The sequence below is a fragment of the Pleurodeles waltl genome, chromosome 4_2 (assembly GCF_031143425.1).
Source record: "Pleurodeles waltl isolate 20211129_DDA chromosome 4_2, aPleWal1.hap1.20221129, whole genome shotgun sequence".
Classification (NCBI taxonomy): Eukaryota; Metazoa; Chordata; class Amphibia; order Caudata; family Salamandridae; genus Pleurodeles; species Pleurodeles waltl.
Genome location: NC_090443.1, coordinates 621,394,030 through 621,418,440, shown reverse-complemented (window position 1 = coordinate 621,418,440; position 24,411 = coordinate 621,394,030). Strand labels below are relative to the sequence as shown.

At 44.0% G+C, this 24,411-nt stretch overlaps 1 protein-coding gene across 1 annotated transcript in view; it reads left to right on the top strand.

Moving 5' to 3' along the window:
• RPF1 (ribosome production factor 1 homolog) overlaps window positions 1–24,411 on the top strand; it is an 87,147-nt gene that overhangs the window by 24,422 nt on the left and 38,314 nt on the right. Inside the window, exons 3-6 of the mRNA XM_069232194.1 lie at window positions 4,904–4,984; window positions 9,388–9,483; window positions 17,583–17,736; window positions 17,909–17,991. Coding sequence (XP_069088295.1) covers window positions 4,904–4,984; window positions 9,388–9,483; window positions 17,583–17,736; window positions 17,909–17,991 — 414 coding nt within the window. The remainder of the gene's footprint in view (window positions 1–4,903; window positions 4,985–9,387; window positions 9,484–17,582; window positions 17,737–17,908; window positions 17,992–24,411) is intronic.

The following is a 24,411-nucleotide window of genomic DNA, read 5'->3' as shown; positions in this document are numbered from 1 at the left end:
TCAACAGTACTTTGTTTGAAGTTGATAAGTTGGACAGTTCTTGAAATATTGGCAGTAATCTGTTTTAAAAATGGACACAGTGCAATTTTCAGAAACCGTTTCTGGGTGCAAAAAATGTTAATTTGATTTGCAGGTAAGTACACCACTTACAGTTTCAGTCTCCGGGTTTTAGGAAGCCCACTGGTTGAGGTTCAAGTTAACCCCAAACACCCACCGCCAGCAACACGGGGCTGGCCGGGTGCAGAGGTCTAATATTAGCAAACTTAACATGGGCTCCTATGGAGACAGGGAGTACTTGGAATCGGACCCGCCTGCAGGTAAGTACCTGCGACTCGGAGGGCAGACCAGGGGGAATTGAAGGAGCACTGGAGGGGCCTCAAGTAGGCACCAAACACACACCCTCAGCAGCACAAGGGCGGCTGAGTACAGGGTGCAAACAGGACGTCTGGCTTCCAGTGCTGGTCTATCAGTGGTCCCCGGGGCTTTGCACAGGGGTGGGCAACTCCACTAGCTTGGAGTGCCCTGGGGCAGGGTAATCTGAGTCTTGAGCCTTTGAGGCTCACCGCCTGGTGTTAAAGTTCCTGTGTGTGTGGGGGGGGGGCGGAGAGGGGGAGGCCAGGACAGGCTTTGTTTCTGACCAGAGTGCACAAAGACACTCACTCACCCCCTGTGGTCAGAAACTTGTCTGAAAGTGGCAGGCTGGCACAGTCCAGTCAGTCCTACACTAGCAGTTTGGTTAACATATCGGGGGCATCTTTAAGATTCCTTTTGTGTGCATTTTTCAATAAATCTCACACTGGCATCAGTGTGGGTTTATTGTGCTGGGAAGTTTGATACCAGACTTCCCAGTATTCAGTGAAGCCATTATGGAGCTGTGAAGTTCTTAGTGACAAACTCAGAGACCATATACTCCATATGGCCACACTGCACTTACAATGTCTAAGAATGGACTTAGACACTGTAGGTGCATATCGCTCATGCAGCTATGCTGTCACGTGTGGTATAGTGCACCCTGTCTTAATGCTGTAAGGCCTGCTGGGTCATCCCTCTATCTATGCCACAGCCTTTTTCTCCCCACCAGCACACACAAGCTGCAAGGGCTTGGTGAGGGGTCCCCTAGTGTGGCGTAATATTTGCTGCAGCCCTTAGTGACCTTCCCTGGTCACATGGCCCTTTGCACCATGGATACATTTTACATGGGACTTAACTGTGTGCCAATTGTGGAACAAAGGTACAGATTTTGTGAAAAACACTGGTGCTGGGACGTGGTTAGCAGGATCCCAGCGCACTCTCAATCAAAGTTGGCATCAACACTAGGCAAAATGTGTGTGGGGGTATGTAAAGAAATGGCTCCCTGTTGCAGTTACCCCCCACTTTTTGCCTGATACTGATGCTGACTTGACTGAGAAGTGTGCTGGGACCCTGCTAACCAGGCCCCAGCACCAGTGTTCTTTCACCTAAAATGTACCATTGTTTCCACAATTGGCACAACCCTGGCACCTAGGTAAGTCCCTTGTAACTGGTACCTCTGTTACCAAGGGCCCTGATGCCAGGGAAGGTCTCTAAGGGCTGCAGCATGTCTTATGCCACCCTAGGGACCCCTCACTCAGCACAGACACTGCTTGCCAGCTTGTGTGTGCTGATGGGAGAAAATGACTAAGTCGACATTGCACTCCCCTCAGGGTGCCATGCCAACCTCCCACTGCCTGTGGCATAGGTAAGTCACCCCTCTAGTAGGCCTTACAGCCCTAAGGCAGGGCGCACTATACCACAGGTGAGGGCATATGTGCATGAGCACTATGCCCCTACAGTGTCTAAGCAAAACCTTAGACATTGTAAGTGCAGGGTAGCCATAAGAGTATATGGGCTGGGAGTCTGTCAAAAACGAACTCCACAGCTCCATAATGGCTACACTGAATACTGGGAAGTTTAGTATCAAACTTCTCAGAATAATAAACCCACACTGATGCCAGTGTTGGATTTATTAAAAAATGCACACAGAGGGCATCTTAGAGATACCCCCTGTATTTTACCCAATTGTTCAGTGCAGGACTGACTGGTCTGTGCCAGCCTGCTGCTGAGAGACGAGTGTCTGACCTCATGCGGTGAGAGCCTTTGTGCTCTCTGAGGACAGAAACAAAGCCTGCTCTGGGTGGAGGTGCTTCACACCTCCCCCCTGCAGGAACTGTAACACCTAGCAGTGAGCTTCAAAGGCTCAAGCTTCGTGTTACAATGCCCCAGGGCACTCCAGCTAGTGGAGATGCCCGCCTCCTGGACCCAGCCCCCACTTTTGGCGGCAAGTCCAGGAGAGATAATGAGAAAAACAAGGAGGAGTCACTGGCCAGTCAGGACAGCCCCTAAGGTGTCCTGAGCTGAGGTGACTCTGACTTTTAGAAATCCTCCATCTTGCAGATGGAGGATTCCCCCAATAGGATTAGGGATGTGACCCCCTCCCCTTGGGAGGAGGCACAAAGAGGGTGTACCCACCCTCAGGGCTAGTAGCCATTGGCTACTAACCCCCCAGACCTAAACACGCCCTTAAATTTAGTATTTAAGGGCTCTCCCTGAACCTAGAAAATTAGATTCCTGCAACTACAAGAAGAAGGACTGCCTAGCTGAAAACCCCTGCAGAGGAAGACCAGAAGACAACAACTGCCTTGGCTCCAGAAACTCACCGGCCTGTCTCCTGCCTTCCAAAGAACTCTGCTCCAGCGACGCCTTCCAAGGGACCAGCGACCTCTGACTCCTCTGAGGACTGCCCTGCTTCGAAAAAGACAAGAAACTCCCGAGGACAGCGGACCTGCTCCAAAAAGACTGCAACTTTGTTTCAAGGAGCAGCTTTAAAGACCCTGCAATCTCCCCGCAAGAAGCGTGAGACTTGCAACACTGCACCCGGCGACCCCGACTCGGCTGGTGGAGAACCAACACCTCAGGGAGGACCTCCGGACTACTCTACGACTGAGTACCAAAACCTGTCCCCCCTGAGCCCCCACAGCGCCGCCTGCAGAGGGAATCCCGAGGCTTCCCCTGACCGCGACTCTCTGAAACCTAAGTCCCGACGCCTGGAAAAGACCCTGCACCCGCAGCCCCCAGGACCTGAAGGACCGAACTTTCACTGGAGAAGTGACCCCCAGGAGTCCCTCTCCCTTGCCCAAGTGGAGGTTTCCCCGAGGAACCCCCCTCTTGCCTGCCTGCAGCGCTGAAGAGATCCCTTGATCTCTCACTGACTAACATTGCGAACCCAACGCTTGTTCTATCACTGCACCCGGCCGCCCCCGCGCCGCTGAGGGTGAAATTTCTGTGTGGGCTTGTGTCCCCCCCGGTGCCCTACAAAACCCCCCTGGTCTGCCCTCCGAAGACGCGGGTACTTACCTGCAAGCAGACCGGAACGGGGGCACCCCCTTCTCTCCATTCTAGCCTATGCGTTTTGGGCACCACTTTGAACTCTGCACCTGACCGGCCCTGAGCTGCTGGTGTGGTGACTTTGGGGTTGCTCTGAACCCCCAACGGTGGGCTACCTTGGACCAAGAACTGAACCCTGTAAGTGTCTTACTTACCTGGTAAAACTAACAAAAACTTACCTCCCCCAGGAACTGTGAAAATTGCACTAAGTGTCCACTTTTAAAGTAGCTATTTGTCAATAACTTGAAAAGTATACATGCAATTGAAATGATTCAAAGTTCCTAATGTACTTACCTGCAATACCTTTCAAACAAGATATTACATGTTAAATTTGAACCTGTGGTTCTTAAAATAAACTAAGAAAAGATATTTTTCTATAACAAAACCTATTGGCTGGATTTGTCTCTGAGTGTGTGTACCTCATTTATTGTCTATGTGTATGTACAACAAATGCTTAACACTACTCCTTGGATAAGCCTACTGCTCGACCACACTACCACAAAATAGAGCATTAGTATTATCTCTTTTTACCACTATTTTACCTCTAAGGGGAACCCTTGGACTCTGTGCATGCTATTCCTTACTTTGAAATAGCACATACAGAGCCAACTTCCTACAGAGTAACCATGCTAAAAGTGGCACTTTCTTACACATGAAAACCTTGATTGTGTTTCAGTAGGTCTTTGTCCTCATTCACTGATCTTTCCAGTCTAGAAGCTTTATATTGAGATATAAGGTATTTTCTTTCATCTGATTAGACATAACTTTAGCGTATTATGTTGTATCTGTTAGTGGTCTGTCAGTTTCGGCTAAACAACCTTCTCCCCACCCCCGTTCACAAGGACCTCATTACCTCATTTGTCAGCATCTTTAGTAATAATGATTTTATAAGGTTCTAGTTATTTTGCGAGCCATTCTTTACCTCACAGTAAAGTTACAGCTTGTGTGTGAATCCCTGATGTCCTTATCCTCAAGGTTGTGTAATTTTCTGGTCAGTGTTTTGGAAAACACATTTATGTATGTGCTGAGTGTTTGAAAGTATACATTTGAAGAGTAATTTTAGCTTTCTGTCATACCTTATTTTGTCTGTAGTATCTAGTATATTAAATAGTACCTCTGTTGTTATGACCTTATCGACCTCTAATTATATTGATTGTTGTAAGTCATATATGTCAGAGATGGTTTGTGTAGAAGGTAGTGGTTTTTGAACATTGACACAAGGCTCCTTAGTTGACTGAAATAATTCTTTAAATGATCCTACAAATTTATACAAGTTAACATGTACATCTGTAAGGCCACAAAATTGAGAGGGGCAAAAGCCCAAATCTTTACTTTACATTTGGAATTTCATGCGATTTTAATCAACCATAAAAATGTTTTTCTTGAATTATAACAAAATGTAAAACGTTTTTCAGTTTATAGTCTGCATTAAACAGCACACTCAAAAGCCAAAAGTAACTTGTGCACTGTGTTAATACATTATTTTATTTTTTCCTTGTAGGCACCACCAAAACCAGTTCCTAAGACTATTGAAAACCAAAGAGTTTATGATGAGACCACAGTTGACCCAACGGATGAAGAGGTATTGATTAAGTGATTCAGGCTTTTCAGTTCCTGAGACGGCCCCAAGCCTCTTTCCCCAACACTACTTCAAATGAAGAGGGAACGTTATCTTCTGCTTCTAGAGCTGTATTCTTATCTTAAAGCAAGATTAGGCAGCCCAATAATACAACTTAAGAATTGGTACAGTCTGTCCTCCCCTCTCCTGTGGGAATGTTAGATACCTTAGAGCTCTCCTGGTCTTAACATAAGTCCATAAGAATTTTGTCATGATATCCTCAAGTTTCTGAAACCATAATTTCTCTGTCTCCAGAGGGATGGCAGGAAAAAAATAAAGGACTTTTGGGAGGAACGATATATTTAAGGCATTACATCTGCCAAATCAAAGAAAGATGTAAATGTTTCAACCTTCAAAAGTCCTTCATAGCTTTCCCTATTAGGGGGTCAAGATTATTCCAAACAAATTACCCGCTGTCTATAGGAAACTTTTTTATTCTTATTCTTTTCCATCTTCTTTCTTACACTCGCTCTTAAAGGCTTGGAGTTGTGGGGTAGCGGCAGGTATATTATTGGGTGACATCCTTCAGGTTCTCAGCCCAGACTCCTCTTTGTAGGTGGTAGGGGTGGGTGCTGAGGCGACACCTTGGCGGGGTGGGGAGGGGGGTGCAGGTAGGGGCTAGGGTGGGCCTTTGGCAGGGGTTGTGTAGTGGGGGGGCATGCAATAACACAAGAGGTTGGGTTTGAGTCTTTCAGTTGGTTGGATTCCCACTTTGTGTAGTGCTGTATATGCTTGCTCATTCTCAGGGGATGGCCCGTCTTGGCCTACCTTTTATCCATTCTAAGAGTAAAATCTAAGTAGCCACGGTCAATATCTGTGGGCTTAATGATGTGAAGAAAAGGCAAGGGATAGCCATAGAGCTCCAGATGTTAAAAGCAGATATACTATGTCTATAAGGGACACATGTCAAAGGTGCTAGAAGTGAAATTCTTGAAACGTTTGGATTTCACCAAGTTGGTGGGACTTAGCACAGAGCAAGGACATGAGGAGTTGCAGTTCTGGTCAGAAGCTAGCTTTTCAGTGTTAAACGCACACAGGTTGACAACCAGAGGTGATGGGTTATAACAGAATTCCATTTGCCAAATGAGGTTTTTACACTTGCTCCGTGTATGTGACGGTCTTGGGCAACCCAGTGCTGTTCGACTGGTTCGATAATGAGCTGGCTCTGTGGCTTACACCTATTATTATTTGTGGGGATTTTTAAATATAAATGTCAGGGATTTGTCTTTGGACTGTGTTAAAAAAATTATCCAGGTGGGAAACCTAAGGTTTTTCGGTCAATATGTTATCTGACCTGAGACCACGGACTGGCGGCCAGCTGAGGGGGTTAAAAGGTCGGGCGATTTTGGGTTTACTTATTTTTTTTTTTTAGCACTGCACCAGACACATGCACAACTCCACTATTTTGCTGTCTCGCATGCTCTCCTCCAAGATTGTAAAGTTGAGAAGTTCCCTTGCACAATGTCAGACAATAGTCCACTAGTGTTGGAAGTTGGATGAGTAAGCAGGCTTCAAATTGGAGCTTAGATAATGCTCGCCTATTGGATTAGTATTATTTCAAGGCTATTAACTTGGGTACTGATTTTTCATGAAAGAAAATATTGGGAGACCACTCGCTGAGGTTGTATGTGATTGATTTAATGTCAGTATCCGTGGGGAGACCCTGCGATTTAGCTTGAATCGCAAAAAAAGGACAATCTTAGAATGTTCGAGTTACACTCCGCTTTGGCAACCGCCAAAACTAAGCTAGTGACTGCTGCCATTAAGGGGGATAATATTCAAGAGGCACAACAAGGGGTGGCAATTGCTGAAGCTGCAAGCCTGGATATTACTGCCAAAAAAGCAGACATCAAATTTCTGGCCCGACAAGAGAACTTTTACAGTTTTAGTGAGAGTGTCGGTCACCTACTAGCCATCCGCAAAAACAGGTGCAAGGAGAAATAAGAGATCCCATTCTAGTGTTAGTCCCTGGTCCCGAGGATATTTGTGCTGCCTTCTAGAGGTTTTATTCGAACCTCTATACTGAGAATACAATGTGGGAGGACTATCATGTACAACAATTTGGGAACAGATCTCACCTAACATTCTTAATGAGGGGACTGCGAATCTCTAGTTCACCATCAGGCTAGGCGGTCGGGAAAGATAATCTCCCTCTTGAATTCTGCTGGGTCTTCTCTGCCACTTTAAAGGATTATTTAATAGACATTTTTACACTAATATATAATGTAGGTACTTAGTCTTTGGCCAATATTGTGGTCTTAAAAAGAACAAACCTGTGCAGGAACCTGGTTCATATCATCCAATCACCCTGATTAGGGGACACTAAAACCAACTCAAATTTTGGCCACACATCTCTCTAAAGCAGTGGTCTCCAGACTTTTTAATGCCATTCCCCCCAGTTGAAGAATAAAAATTATTGGTTGCCCCTGAGAATTTTTCACTATTATTTTATAAAGATGGCAACGTTTAAATATGTCTAGACCTTTTAAGAAATGCAATAACCTGATTCTGCATAAAACAAAGGCCTGTTATCTGTATAATGCTGCTTTTGGCCAGAGTCTGGCACCCCCCCCCTGGGATTACTTGAGGCCCTGTTAGGGGGCCCCGCCTCCCAGTTTGAAGACCTCTGCTCTAGAGTGATAAGTAAAATCGTGTCCCCTAGGTAGCATGGGTTTATCCCTGGGAGAGGGATGACAGACCACACCTGTCATGTGATTTCTCTTTTTGATGCCTTTGCTGTTGCCGGGGACCCTCTTGCTTTAATCTTACTGGACACTATAAAAGCATTGGACAGGGTCTCTTGTTGTTACTTGTGGGATGCCATACGTAGAGTGGATATAGGGCTGGGCTCATCAAGGCAATTGGCGCATTATTTCAAGACTCTGTGGCTAAGGTCATCGTAATGAGCGGTCTTTCGGGCCCAGTTACGATTTAAAGGGGGACACTGGATGTCCTTGCTCCCCTCTACCTGTTGCCATCTATATTGACCCTTGTGTACGGAGACTCAATACTGTTCCAGAAATCCCACCAATATACATCAACGGGTGGAATACAAACGCCTTGGCATACGCTGACGATGTGGCATTGGTCACACCGGATCATATGGTAACCTTTAAAAGTGGTTAAAAGAGAGCCCAACCAAAGTGTGAGATTCTTGGGATATTTGCTAAACGACGATAAGACACAAGTCATGACTAATAGCAATATCTCGTGGGGCGATACCCAGGTGGTGGACCCAGGTGGTGGACAGTGCGGTTTATTTAGTGGTTAACATTTCTGCTGATGTTTTTACCATTTCTTTCAGGTTGACTTAAAGTGGGCTGTGTTTCCACCCAGAGGAATATTTCACACACCCCTTATGGTGTTGGCTGATTGTATTATTCACCAGTCTTAGGAAGCCTTACCATTGGAATGCATGAGTAAATGTTTGTACTTTAAAAAGTACACTGTCAGCACACTTTTTCACATTCTTTATCTTCTGGAAGCTTTCTATTCAGAAATCAATCCTTTTTGCTACTTTTCCCATCATTTGGAAAGCTGAGAGGGCTTGCTTTAATGTGACAAAACTTATTTGTGTCTGCATTGCTTGTAAACAGCATTTATGATTCTCATATTTTTATGCATTTTCATTGCTTGTTCCTTCTGTGACTTTTTCAGATATGTAAACAATGATTATAACTTCTTGCGTCAGATTTCCCTCCTGCTTTCTTTCCGTTTTACTTTTTGTCTTAACAAATGCACTGCAAATAATGTGATAGTCTTGTTATTTTAAATCACTGAGTGGGGGGCTCTGGATGATTACCACAATTTACTGTGTGGGGAAAGAAGAGAAGTAGACTTTTCTTTCAGGGTTTAAGTTGGTGCATGAGCAGTTGTCTGCCTGTCAGTTGTGAAGGGAGTTTGCTTTTAAATGCTTGTCTAGTAGAACTAGTTTTACTAAGTACCATTTTGTTAGCTGTTGTCAAGTGCTTGATCTCAGCATTGTAATGCTGCTGTGAAGACGAGTCAGTTGTTGCTAAAACTCCAGTATTGTTTATACTTTTATATTCTTCCTTGCACCACCCATCTATAGATTGTTTGAGCTTTACTTTATGCAGGTGTTTCTTAGTGGGGCTGAATGGCTTGGTAGTTTCCATTTTGTTTCATTATGTAATATGATGTTGACTATGTCAGTCCTGTGAGCTATGAGAACACCATGGAATGCACATTTTGAAGGCTATAGCATAAAGACAGTCCATGGAGTTGTATTACATTTTGGTTGATGTGGTTGTGTAGATGTTCAGTACCTTGTCTATGAAGGTACATCAGTCTTTTACATATTTATACTCTGCATTGACTAAATGGAATACCCTTTGTTTTCCTTTCAGGTTACATTTGATGAATCTACAGACGAATTTGCATCTTACTTCAACAGGCAATCTGTCCCCAAGATTCTCATCACAACTTCAGACCGGCCTCGTGGGGTAAATGGGTTTTTATATTCTTATGTGCTTTTCTTTCTATGCCCATTTAGGTAATGGAACATGCCAGTGCATGTTAAATATTTTACTGATTTGCTTGAAAGTGCAAAGGGTGTGATGGTTAATTACTTTAGAGTCAAAACATTTCTACTTACTAAAATAATTTGAGATTGCTCTATTTGTATGCCATAACTCTCTGGACAAGCATGCAATAGACCTAAAATCACGGTACTTCATTTGCCTTTTTGGAATCGGTGCCTACAACTCTGTCATAATACTTTAGTTATTTGACCACAAAGTCAGTTGTAATTAAAAAATACACTTCTTGCTTTCCCTGAAATACTGTTGATTCATATTGAAACTATCCACTTAAGCCTATGCATTATTACAGTTGGTCATGAAAATGTGGATCTTGTGGAAATATTCAGTCAATATTTCTTTGGAGTTGAAGTTTTGTGGTATCCTTCTGTTGGTTTATTCCCTGTTTGACTTCTTTTATTAATGGTATCTCCCCACTGTCAGTTGTCCTATTTCAGCATGATGCTGCAGCACTAGAATGTTGGTCTCAAAAGATTCTATGTTCATCTTCTGTGGTGAAGGAACTCTGGGGCGAAGAGGGCGATTACCGCTGTGGCTGAGGTGTGTACTTAGTAAAGGCTTGATTACTAATCAGCCAACACCTTAAAAGGTTACCTTGTTCTTTCACACTGGCGACGAAGACGGGATGCAGAGCACGTTGGCGGCTGTACACCTCAGCACGCTGAGAAAGGAGTTTCCGAAGGAAGATACCGAGTGGAGAGCAACCAGAGCACAGTGGGAACTCTACTCCTATAGTATCACTAAAGTGGTGTGAACTATCAAATCTAAGACAGGCAGTTGTTGGATTGTCATGAGTACATTCATAGTCTGGAGATTCAGGTATTCCTACGTTGTAAGGGAGTGATATTACAACGTGAGACTGGTTCAGGTTATGTGATTATACTGGTTTCCCTCAGTTTTTTTTCAGGTGTATGCCTGAACGCATTAGAACATTAAATGAAGCATTATAGCTCTCTGGTGCCAGTCTCACCCAAAAACTCCCGGTAATTGTCAGTCTCTCTCCAAGAATCATAAGTACTGTTTACGGTAAAGTTCCTTACTATGCAGCCAGGCTGCGTATAATGAGGAGCAAAGCATTTTGACCAGTATATCATCCTTTCACTGAGGGCTGTGGGTGCGTATTCTTCAAAATTGTCTGTTTGTGAACCATGCTAATGAAGGGTTTATTCCCTCAGCCCCGTAATAACACTCTTCTAAGGGGTCATGAAGAAGCGTTTCATACATTAAACTGTGAGCCCGTAAGGACAATATGAGAGCATGACCCGCATGTCACTGGAAGATTTTGAGGGAGTGTTTGATCTGGTGCCTTGCAGAGCTGTGAGCACCCGACCTGTATATGAGTGCTGATCGTCTGATGGCGTGAAGAGGAACCGTCCCCCAGTACATGTGGTATCTCCTGCCCATGACCTGTGTATGAGTGCTGATCGTCTGATGGTGTGAGCAGAAACCTTTCTCCAGTACGTGTGCTGTCTTATGAGGAACATTGAAAAGGAACGTTGCTGCAGCTATAATTAGCAAGCATTGAGCCTTTGGCCTTACATTAACACTCCAACTCATTTTAATAGAAACTTAGAACTTAACTTCTACTTGCTGTGGCATCAAATCTGAGAGAGGGAAAGACGGTGAAACATCAGAGAACACTCCTCTTAGACCAGTGGTGTTTGAAGCAGTAACATTTTGATAGGAGCTTCCTGTGGGATCATGAAAGTATCATTTCACCATGAATGTGCTACAGACCGTGCCATTTAGTGGAAAAACGTGAAGGAATATGTGACTAATGCCACCATAATTACTTTACATTACACTCTATTTACTGATGTTTCTAGTTTCTTTTAGCCACAGGTATTGCTGAGGTAGTTTTCTCTTGCATAAGCTACTGTTAGATTTTAGGAAAACGATTTTCATCTAACATACATGTTTTCTTTGCAGATACATAGAATAATAATCATAATAATATGAATGATAATAATTCCACCATTATTGCTCTACATGATGTATTTATACATTTTGGTTACTGGTGTTTCTAGTGATACTCTTTTAACCACAGAGTTTATTGCTGGTGTACTTTTCTTTAGCATCAACGACTTTCATTTAACTTACTTGCTTCCTTTGCAGGCACATATAATAATACTTATCAGTAACAGTTTCAACTTTGTATATATACATTACTTGCAGGTGCATAGAGCAATTGCATCTTCACAGTAAATTTATAATGCAGAATAAAACGCCCTCACCATTCTTTTTGTGATCCTCAGGTGCTCCACCACCTAAGTGGAAGAAAGTGTTTCATAATTATACTATGTTCCTAAAAGAAGTTTAGATAAGAAAGTGCCATTATAACAACACAGTCGAGGGGCTGAGGATCAATAAATATTAGAACATCTTCCAAATATCAGCATAGACTCCAGGGGATTAGATTAATATAAGATAAACATAAAAACGTTTAGATACATTTTTTTTTTTTAAACCAAAAATCAATACCATAATGGAACGTTAGCATTTTGGCAAATGAAGTAAAAAAAGAAGTAGAACCAGTTGAAGAATTTGTGTCAGACTTGTGGAAACAAGCACGTATCTGAAACTTTGGGGAAACTTGTGAAGAACAAATAAGAGATCAGTTCCTATTGACATGCAGAATTGAACGAATACATGAGGATCTTTGGTTAAACTTTGACCCACCATTGGGTGAAGTTCTAATTGTAGCTAAAAAAGTGATTCAATGTGTAAAAGAAATTAAATTAGACACAGGTGATAAAGAAAGAGTAAATGTTGTAAAGGAATATACAAGTGATGCACTAGTAATCAGGGGAACTACAGAGGTTACCAAAGAAGTACAAAATACTATCCCATTCAAAGGGAATTGTTATGGATGTGGCAAAATTGGACATATGCCTAACAGTAAAGATTGTCTCGCATTAAAAGCAACATGAGGTAAATGGGGCAGGATGGACACTTTAAGATTTGCTGTATCAGAAATGCCAATTCTAAAAACTTTTTTAGAAAGGGTGTACCACAGGTTTGTGAAGAAATCGTAATAATAATTACTAATAACTTAACAACCCAAAATACGTTATTAGAATTGAAGAACAAAAAGTGGAAGCCATTTTTGATGCCTGCTCCAGATTGACCATCGTTTTTGAATAGAGATTTGAGAAAATGTTTGAAGGAAAGAAGAAACTTTTAAAGATGGATATGTGTCCGAGAGGATATGGTGGTCAGCATATATAGATGAAGGGTTTCTTTTTCTGGGGGGAGTGTTGGATACAAAGACAGGTATACTGTAAGCAAGGTGTATGTTTCACACAAAGGTGACATTTTAGGATGGCCAGCACAAAAAGATCTAGGAATATATCTTATTCCCAATATCTAGCTACAAATATTGATACAAAGCATCTCTAATACAGAAAACAAATCTTCTGATCTAGAAAAGGAATTTCCTCAGGTATTCACAAATCAACTAGGGTGTACAATTAAAAGAGAATGCTTCTCCTATATCAGCCAGAGTTAGTGGTCTATCATTTTCAATGCATGGGGCAGTATGAGATGAATTAGAGACTTTGCAGTCTGGGTGTAATATAGCTAGTAGAAGCCACGGAATGGCTTGTCCCAATAGTAGTTCCAAAAAAAGGCTGATGGGAAGATACGTTTATGTATAGACTTAAGAGCTCAGAACAAGGAGGTTATTGTAGATACATACCCCCTGTTTAAACATCACTGAAATCATGCCTAAGGTAGCAGGGGCTAAAGTATTTTCAAACTTGACCTCATATCTGTGTTTTATCAGGTTAAATTACTTTAGGAATCTCAAGAATTCACAGTATTTATTACACCAATCGGGCCTACAAATTTAAACACATGCTGTTTGGACTAGTGTCTGTGGCAGTGGTTTGTCAGAGATTTAGGACTAGAATGCTGCAGGGGATCCCTGATATATTTTATTACCAGACAATGTTTTAGTTTTGGGCAATATCAAGAACAACATGACGGAAGAATCAGAAGAGTACTGCTGAGATTTAGTGAACAAGGACTCTGTCAAGAGGGAAAAGTGCAAAATAAGATGATCTGAGATTATCTAGGTCACAGAATAACTCCTGAAGGGATTCTGCCCAGTTCAGAACTAAAAGATCCCATAGACATCTAGCAACAAAGATGAAGTCAAATCATTTCTAGGACTGTTACAATTCTACAGTAAGTTTTTCGGCAATTGTGCTAGTAGAACATTTCACATCTGTTCATTACTTAAAAAAAAAAAAGGGGGGGGTGTATTTTGAGTGGGATGAGAAATGTCAAAAGGAGTGTGAAGATGTGAAAACATCCTTATCTACAGCACTTAATGTACAAGCTTTTTTTTTTTTTTTACCAGGGAGGAAGACAATTGTAGCTACAGATGCCTGTTCAGATAATCTTAGAGGCTTACAATTACGGGCAAGAAAAAAGGGTGAGGAGACAATTGCCTTGGCCTTAAGATCATTAAGACAGGCTGAGCTAAATAATTAAGTGATTCAAAAAGAAGCGTTGGCAGTATGCTGAGCACTGAACAAATTCATAAAGTTTATCTGGTGACCAATATTTACCCTCGGGACAGATCACAAGCCACTCGGAGAGGTTTTATAAAAAATAAAAAAAAAGTTTAAAGTCCATATCCAGCAGTATCAGACAGTGGGTGGTGAACCTGCAAGAGTTCACATTTCATGTGGAATATGTCCCTGGGGTGAGAAATTATGCTGCAGACTGACATTTTCATTTAGTAGAAGATCCAAAAGAGGAAAGTTGTGTGGGGGGGGGGGGGGGGGGGGGGGGGGAATGAACAAGTGGCAGGGGTGTAGATACACAAAAAAAGGTATGCATCATAACTAAAGGGGCCATTGAAGAAACCCAATAGAAAGCAAAATTCGAAACTGACCCACTCCTTAAAGTACTATGTGTGAAACCAATTAAGGGCTGGGGGAGACCAGAGAAACATGATGACCAGCCTAAGCCTTTCAGGATGGTTTGTGAAGAATTGTCAGTCGTTGACGATTGTCTCTTCAGGGGCAATAAACTAATTCCAGAAAAATGTATGAGAAATCAGCTTATTGATTTGGTACACGAAGGACATCTCGGCATCACCAAAATTAAGTGGTAAGCCTGCACTATTGGTGGCCGAATATGGACTTATGAATAGAGAGGAAAATCTGAGAGAGTGTGCCTTGCTCAACAAGTGATTTGGTCTTGAAATACCCCACCTCTACATTGGTGGCTCTCCCCCCCCCCCCCCTCTCCCCAAAAGGTCCTTGGGTGGATGTTGCACTGAATATAGTGGGCCCTTTTAATCATTGAAGGCAGTCATATTGCATACTAGTATTACTTAATCTTCTCTCTAGAGGACCAGAGAGAGAAAGTTTTTCAAAAGTCAATCCAAAAAGTCATACATTTCTTAGTAGAAGTATTTCTGAGAGGACTATCCAAAACAGTAAAACTGACAATGGGCCCCAGTTCTGCTCTCAAGAGATGATAGAATTCCTTCTTTGCATTGGCATAAAACAGACTATGGCCCTCATTATGACATTTGCGGTAAAAACCGCCTATCGCTGCGACAACGGGCACCAAAAGACCTTCGCCGCGAAGGATGGGGGAAATCCGGCTGTGGCCATGCCGGTGGATGGCGGTAAGGTGGCAGCAGCGCCTCGCCAGTAGACCAACGCCAGCCATATTATGAGAAATAATACGGCCTGGCAGTGTTCTGCTGGAAGATGCTGCTGCTGGCAGCAGCACCCCATCTCGTCTCCTGCCGGAGGACCCTCTACACAAAGGTAAGTGGGTGCTCCGACAGGGGAGGAGGGTGTTGTGTGTGGGGGTGTATGTCTGTGCGTGTGGGGGTGTATGCGTGCATGTATTCAGGTGTGTTGCGTGTTGTATGTGTGTGCATGTATGGAGGTGTGAGTGCGTGTATGTTGTGTGAATGCGTGTCTGCATGTGTGGATGAATGTGGGAATGGGTGTGTGTTTGCATGTGTGAAGGGTGGGGCGTGTATGAAGGGGGGTCTGGAGAGGAAGAGGGGGTGGGAGGAATCTGGGGAGGGGGTTGGAAAGACCCCTATCAGTGACCGGAAGGATTCCCTGTCACTGATGGTGCCTGCCACCATGGTTTTTGTGGCGGTAAAGAAGCCACGAAAACCATGGTGCTCGGTGTGAAACATTGACAGTTTGGCTTCAGCCAAACCGCCAATGTCATAATATTGTGGAAAGTACAGCTAGCCTGTTGGCCACCATATTACCACTGACCGCCACGGTCCTAATGAGGGCCTATGTGCCTTATACCATCCAGAAACCATAAGCTGGTACAAAGATTCAATAGAAGCATCAAAGAGGACATCCAACTAGCCAGATTCAGTGGGTTTTGCTGGAAAAGAGGGGCTATGAAACATTTAGAAGCACACCGTTTACTACCCCACCAAACCACAAGTGAAACCCCTTATGAACTGATGAAAGCTAGAAACTGATCTCAAGATTAGTACCTGGGTAGAAGAAATGGCACAAAGTGTGAGTGGACAACTGGGAAAACACACTGAGAAGAAAACAAGAGTGTGGATTTCATGCAAATCGCAAGGAAAGCTACAACAGAATACATGGGGTCAAAACCACAAACTTCAAAGTAGGTGATTAGGTCAATGTCAAAGCTCCCACATGGAACATGAAATGGTCCAAATTCATAGAACCAATGAAAACTGTAAAGCTATTCAAAAATACTGTGAAAACACAAGACCGGAGGATTTGGAATATGTGAACAGTTGCAAGGTGTACCATGCCTAATAAAGACCATATGAGTTACACAAGGTGCGAAGTAGTCGCTTAAGAAGAAAATAATGTTCCCATTACCATTGGTGGGGAGAAAGTGTTTGTTAGGTCAAGTGGGAGAAAGACATGTCCTCCTAGTTTTCTGAAAGAATATGTGGTTTAAACAACATGATGTCATACATTGACACAAATATTAGAGTATTTATTTCTTATGAGGTTGCCAAGGTAATTGTACCAATGTTATCTCTGCTGATATTTCTGACTTTGTTTCCCCTCTTTTCACCTAATCCCCTCCCACATGATCTTTTGGTTGTTATATTATTCAAATGCTCTTTGGTACAAGGACGTGGGATGTGTGGTGTACTCCTGTTGGGTTATTCCCTGTTTCCCCTCTCATTACTAATGGTATCCCCCCACTGTGAATTGTCCTATTAGCATGACACTACAGCCCTAGAATGTTGGCATCAAAAGATTCCTTGTGAAGCTTTATTGATGATGGAACTCTTAGGTGAGGAGGGCAATTACAGATGTGCATCAGGTGTACTAAATAAAGGCTTGGTTACTACTCAACCATCTCCTCTCATCTCCCTAAGAAGTTACCTTGAATTTCACAAGTACCTCTTCACTTACTGACGATACATGGCTATAGAATGCACTACAATTCAGAATTCCCCACCCTATGGCTTGGCACATTAATTCATGGGTTATGGCAAAGTTAAATGTCTCAGGAGATTTGAAAAAAGTACATGCTTTACTGGCTGCATATCATTTTCAGGAGTGGTATTTCATTGTACTCCAGCCTTTGCTTATCACTCCCAATATTGTTAGTGGATTTCTTTCTATTTCAAATGGAGAGCTGCTTCTTTATTTCAACTACATAAGAAAGTCGGGCGAAATTACCAAGTCAGTGATTCTGTAAATAAGACTTAATTTCATAAAAAGCTTTATTTTACTAGACCCGTTGGTGTGCTAGACATTTTAACTAACTGGTTTTCCTTGTAGCCATTTGGGATAATATTTGTTTTAGTCCTTTTTTTTTTTTTCTCTATAGACATATATTCCTGCTTTTGCAGAATAGACCAATTTATGTGAAGGCTCTCTGTAGTTTCTTTCTTGTCTACATTTTCCACCTTTTCTGTTACACAGACCATCCTCCGGCCTACTATGCATCTCTTGCTTGCAGTATGGTTATCTAAACATATGCTAACGACATTTACTTTCTTTCAGAGATGTGTGAAATTCACAGAACAGTTATCCAGCATTATTCCCAACTCCCATGTCTATTACAGAAGAGGTCTGCCTCTGAAAAAAATAATACCACAGTGCATTGCAAGAGATTTCACTGACCTTATGATTATTAATGAAGACCGAAAAGTACCAAGTATCCTTGCTGTTGTGAACCTAAAATGATTGTAAACTATGTACAATTTATCAATACGTAATGGGATTTATAGTAACACTGAGTTTCTCTTACTTTGGTTTTAAGTTAAATCAGGAATTGTCTATAAACATTTTTGTGCCTGGATGTAATCTTTTCTTAACTTGTATCGAAGATGGGCTAGTGCTGACTCATTTACCAGATGGCCCAACAGCACATTTTAAAATGAGCAGTGTTCGTCTGCGCAAGGAGATTAAGGTGAGTTTGTAGCCTAGTCTGTAATTACTTAGTTTTTTTCAGTATACCTATAGAACCCACAAGCCAGATTTCGTTTTTCAAGTTCATGGCACAGAAAACAGTTCCTTTAAACTTTTCCCACAATTTTAACACTGCCTTTTTCTTTCTTTCTTCTTTCACATTATCTATACCTCCAATCGTCTGCGGATAATACTGCAGCAATTTAGAAAGAGAGCACACATTTAATACTGGGCAAACTGTTTCTCCAACCTGATTATACTCTTATTGGGACCAGTGAGTTTTTAACTCCACAAAATATTCCACCACACTGCAGATTCCTATTCTTGTTCAGTTTTGGGAAAACATTTAAATGGCTAGACTTGAGTCAGTTGAGTTTTGTAGGAAGTTGGCTCTGTATGCACTATTTCAAAGTAAGGAATAGTATGCACAGAGTCCAAGGGTCCCCCTTAGAGGTAAGATAGTGGCAAAAAGAGATAATACTAATGCTCTATTTTGTGGTAGTGTGGTTGAGCAGTAGGCTTATCTAAGCATTTGTTGTACATACACACAGGCAATAAATGAGGAACACACACTCAGAAACAATTCCAGGCCAATATGTTTTGTATAGAAAAATATATTTTCTTAGTTTATTTTAAGAACCACAGGTTCAAATTCTACATGTAATATCTCATTTGAAAGGTATTGCAGGTAAGTACTTTAGGAACTTTGAATAATTACAGTAGCATATATACTTTTCACATAAAACACAAATAGCTGTTTTAAAAGTGGACACAGTGCAATTTTCACAGTTCCTTGGGGAGGTAAAGTATTGTTAGGTTTTGCAGGTAAGTAAACCACCTACGGGGTTAAGATTGGGGTCCAAGGTAGCCCACCGTTGGGGGTTCAGAGCAACCCCAAAGTTACCACACCAGCAGCTCAGGGCCGGTCAGGTGCAGAGTTCAAAGCGGTGCCCAAAACGCATAGGCTTCAATGGAGAGAAGGGGGTGCCCCGGTTCCAGTCTGCCAGCAGGTAAGTACCCGCGTCTTCGGAGGGCAGACCAGGGGGGTTTTGTAGGGCACCGGGGGGGACACAAGTTCACACAAAAAGTACACCCTCAGCGGCACTGGGGCAAGGCAGGCAAGGGGGGGGGCTCCTCGGGGTAGCCACCACCCGGGCAAGGGAGAGGGCCTCCTGGGGGTCACTCCTGCACTGAAGTTCCGATCCTTCCGGTGCTGGGGGCTGCGGGTGCAGGGTCTTTTCCAGCCGTCAGGATTTTAGAGTCAGGCAGTCGCGGTCAGGGGGAGCCTGGGGATTCCCTCTGCAGGCGTCGCTGTGGGGGTTCAGGGGGGACAACTTTGATTACTCACAGTCTCGGAGTCGCCGGAGGGTCCTCCCTGAGGTGTTGGTTCTCCACCAGTCGAGTCGGGGTCGCCGGGTGCAGTGTTGCAAGTCTCACGCTTCTTGCGGGGATTGCAGGGGTCTTTAAATCTGCTCCTTTGTAACAAAGTTGCAGTCTTTTTGGAGCAGGTCCGCTGTCCTCGGGAGTTTCTTCTTCCTCTTGAAGCAGGGCAGTCCTCTGAGGATTCAGAGGTCGCTGGTCCTTGAGAAAGCGTCGCTGGAGCAGGTTTCTTTAGAAGGCAGGAGACAGGCCGGTAGGACTGGGGCCAAACCAGTTGGTGTCTTCTTTCTTCTTCTGCAGAGGTTTTCAGCTCAGCAGTCTTCTTCTTCGGTAAGTTGCAGGAATCTAAATTCTTAGGTTCAGGGGAGCCCTTAAATACTAAATTTAAGGGCGTGTTTAGGTCTGGGGGGTTAGTAGCCAATGGCTACTAGCCCTGAGGGTGGGTACACCCTCTTTGTGCCTCCTCCCAAGGGGAGGGGGGCACATTCCTATCCCTATTGGGGGAATCCTCCTTCTACAAGATGGAGGATTTCTAAAAGTCAGAGTCACCTCAGCTCAGGACACCTTAGGGGCTGTCCTGACTGGCCAGTGACCCCTCCTTGTTTTTCTCATTATCTCTCCTGGACTTGCCGCCAAAAGTGGGGGATGGGTCCAGGGGGCGGGCATCTCCACTAGCTGGAATGCCCTGGGGCATTGTAACATGAAGCTTGAGCCTTTGAAGTTCACTGCTAGGTGTTACAGTTCCTGCAGGGGGGAGGTGTGAAGCACCTCCACCCAGAGCAGGCTTTGTTTCTGTCCTCCGAGAGCACAAAGGCTCTCACCGCATGGGGTCAGAAACTAGTCTCTCAGCAGCAGGCTGGCAGAGACCAGTCAGTCCTGCACTGAACAATTGGGTAAAATACAGGGGGTATCTCTAAGATGCCCTCTGTGTGCATTTTGTAATAAATCCAACACTGGCATCAGCGTGGGTTTATTATTCTGAGAAGTTTGATACTAAACTTCCCAGTATTCAGTATAGCCATTATGGAGCTGTGGAGTTCGTTTTTGACAGACTCCCAGACCATATACTCTTATGGCTACCCTGCACTTACAATGTCTAAGGTTTTGCTTAGACACTGTAGGGGCATAGTGCTCATGCACATATGCCCTCACCTGTGGTATAGTGCACCCTGCCTTAGGGCTGTAAGGCCTGCTAGAGGGGTGACTTACCTATGCCACAGGCAGTGTGAGGTTGGCATGGCACCCTGAGGGGAGTGCCATGTCGACTTAGTCATTTTCTCCCCACCAGCACACACAAGCTGGCAAGCAGTGTGTCTATGCTGAGTGAGGGGTCCCTAGGGTGGCATAAGTCATGCTGCAGCCCTTAGAGACCTTCCCTGGCATCAGGGCCCTTGGTACCAGGGGTACCAGTTACAAGGGACTTACCTGGGTGCCAGGGTTGTGCCAATTGTGGAGACAATGGTACATTTTAGGTGAAAGAACACTGGTGCTGGGGCCTGGTTAGCAGGGTCCCAGCACACTTCTCAGTCAAGTCAGTATCAGGCAAAAAGTGGGGGGTAACTGCAACAGGGAGCCATTTCTTTACACAAGCCCCCCCCAGCCCACAGGCCAGGAGACTCAGCCAAAGCTGGGAGAGTCTTCCTAGTCTGTCAGGCGAGGAAGAGTAGAGGAAATAGGCTGGTTTGTTGCAGGGCCTACTCTGCCTTACATCCTCCTGTTCAGGTCATTCCCTCTGGGGAACTGACCCACTTCCACGGTGATAGGACCTAGTCTGAATTGCCTCTTGTCTGTGTCTTTAATGTCTCCACCCATTCTCTCTATTTTGGGGTTAGAGGTATCCACCTCTGCTAATCTTATCTTAGCCAGGGTCACCCCTAGCTTACCCAAAGAGGTTACCCAGAGCTGGAGTAACCCCACCATGACCAACAGGGGGCCTAACTTGCTATTTGGTATGGGGTTAGACCACCATGCCAAGGATAGTGCAGCCATAAAGGCTAACACCCAGTAGAGGCCACTGACAGCTGTCAGTGCCCAGAACCACACCTTTAGCTCTTCACCTACAAGGGAAGGGGCTAAGTTACAGGCTTCTTTGGGTTCAGGGTGCCTGTCTGCTGTATTAGGGTGGGGGGGTTACCACATCTTGTAGTAAACACCCTTCTTCCACTCTTTCTTCTGTTAGCTGAGGAGCCACCCACTCAGGCTTAACAGTTGCCTGACTAGCCAGGACTTCTTGTGGGTCAGGTTGGACTTTACCAGTGCCACTTTTGGAGTTCTCCCCTACTGGAGCAGAATCTCCTTGGCTTGCTGGAACCTTGGCTAAAGGTTGTCCACCCTTCCCACACAGTTTTCTTTTCTTTTTCTTCTGGGGCCTACTTGCATTTACTGCAGAGGCAGGAACTCCAGAATCCTTGGGAGAGGGCTGGCACTGGACCAGTTCCTCTCTTGGGCTCTGACTAACCTCTGGGTAGTCATTTCCAAGGAGACAATCAAGGGGGAGGTCTGTACTGACTAACTGACTACCACCCTTCTCCAGCTAAAAGTCCCACCCACTTCTATGGGCACAAACGCCACAGGCCTATCAGTGACCCTGTCTGGGCTAACTCTTACTCTGGCCATCTCACCTGGGATGTACTGGTTTGAGAACACCAGCCTGCCATGCACAATAGTGTGACTGGCACAAGTGTCTCTCAGGGCAGTGGCTGGGATTCCATTCACCAGTAGGTGGTGGAAGTGTCTACTTCCCTCTGGAATCTCCAACTCACCTGTTGGGCCCTTTTTCCAGTCGAAGGCTATGAAGACCTCTTCATCTGAGGAGTCATCCCCAATGGCTACACTGGTCACCCCTGGGAATTTGCTAGGGGGTTTGTTTTTGGGACAAGAAGTGTCCTTGGTGTGGTGCCCTGTCTGTCTACAGTTTTGGCACCATGCCTTAGTGGCATCCCAGTTCTTACCCTGGTACCCACCTTTGTTTTGGGTTGTGTCTCGGGGCCCACCCACCTGGTCTGGTTTTTGGGGGCCTACAGAGGACTCTTTTTCTTTGTGTCTAGTGTCACCCACTTTCTCCTGGGGAGGCTTTGTAACCCCTTTCTTTTGGCCACCCCCAGTGGAAGTTTTGGTTACCCTAGTCTTGACCCAGTGGTCTGCCTTCTTTCCCAATTCTTGGGGAGAAATTGGACCCAGGTCTACTAGATACTGATGCAACTTTTCATTGAAGCAGTTACTTAAAATGTGTTCTTTCATAAACAAATTATAAAGCCCAACATAGTCATGCACTTCATTTCCAGTTACCCAACCATCCAGTGTTTTCACTGAGTAGTCTACAAAATCAACCCAGGTCTGGCTCAAGGATTTTTGAGCCCCCCTGAATCTAATTCTATACTCCTCGGTGGAGAATCCAAAGCCCTCAATCAGGGTTCCCTTCATGAGGTCATAAGATTCTGCATCTTTTCCAGAGAGTGTGAGGAGTCTATCCCTACACTTTCCTGTGAACATTTCCCAAAGGAGAGCACCCCAGTGAGATTTGTTCACTTTTCTGGTTACACAAGCCCTCTCAAAAGCTGTGAACCATTTGGTGATGTCATCACCATCTTCATATTTAGTTACAATCCCTTTAGGGATTTTCAACATGTCAGGAGAATCTCTGACCCTATTTAAGTTGCTGCCACCATTGATGGGTCCTAGGCCCATCTCTTGTCTTTCCCTTTCTATGGCTAGGATCTGTCTTTCCAAAGCCAATCTTTTGGCCATCCTGGCTAACTGGATGTCCTCTTCACTGGAGTTATCCTCAGTGATTTCAGAGATGTTGGTCCCTCCTGTGAGGGAGCCAGCATCTCTGACTATTATGTTTGGAGTCAGGGCTTGAGAGGCCCTGTTCTCCCTAAATAGGACTGGTAGGGGGGAATTTTCCTCCAAGTCACTATCATCATCCTCTGTGTTGCCATCCTCAGAGGGGTTGGCCTTTTCAAACTCTGCCAACAGCTCCTGGAGCTGTAGTTTGGAAGGTCTGGGGCCCATTGTTATTTTCTTTATTTTACAGAGTGACCTTAGATCCCTCATCTTAAGATGGAGGTAAGGTGTGGTGTCGAGTTCCACCACATTCACATCTGTACTAGACATTATGCTTCTAAAAGTTGGAATACTTTTTAAGAATCTACAACTAGTTCTAGGTTCTAATTCAAACTTTTCACAAACTTTTAAACACTTTAAGAAATGCTAAACAGTGACTAACACAACGCCCTAGCAGGACTTTTACGAATTTAGAAAAATTTCAAATTGCAAAAATCTATTTCTAATGACAATTTTTGGAATTTGTCGTGTGATCAGGTATTGGCTGAGTAGTCCAGCAAATGCAAAGTCTTGTACCCCACCGCTGATCCACCAATGTAGGAAGTTGGCTCTGTATGCACTATTTCAAAGTAAGGAATAGTATGCACAGAGTCCAAGGGTTCCCCTTAGAGGTAAGATAGTGGCAAAAAGAGATAATACTAATGCTCTATTTTGTGGTAGTGTGGTCGAGCAGTAGGCTTATCAAAGGAGTAGTGTTAAGCATTTGTTGTACATACACACAGGCAATAAATGAGGAACACACACTCAGAAACAATTCCAGGCCAATAGGTTTTGTTATAGAAAAATATATTTTCTTAGTTTATTTTAAGAACCACAGGTTCAAATTCTACATGTAATATCTCATTTGAAAGGTATTGCAGGTAAGTACTTTAGGAACTTTGAATAATTACAGTAGCATATATACTTTTCACATAAAACACAAATAGCTGTTTTAAAAGTGGACACAGTGCAATTTTCACAGTTCCTGGGGGAGGTAAAGTATTGTTAGGTTTTGCAGGTAAGTAAACCACCTACGGGGTTAGGATTGGGGTCCAAGGAAGCCCACCGTTGGGGGTTCAGAGCAACCCCAAAGTTACCACACCAGCAGCTCAGGGCCGGTCAGGTGCAGAGTTCAAAGCGGTGGCCAAAACGCATAGGCTTCAATGGAGAGAAGGGGGTGCCCCGGTTCCAGTCTGCCAGCAGGTAAGTACCCGCG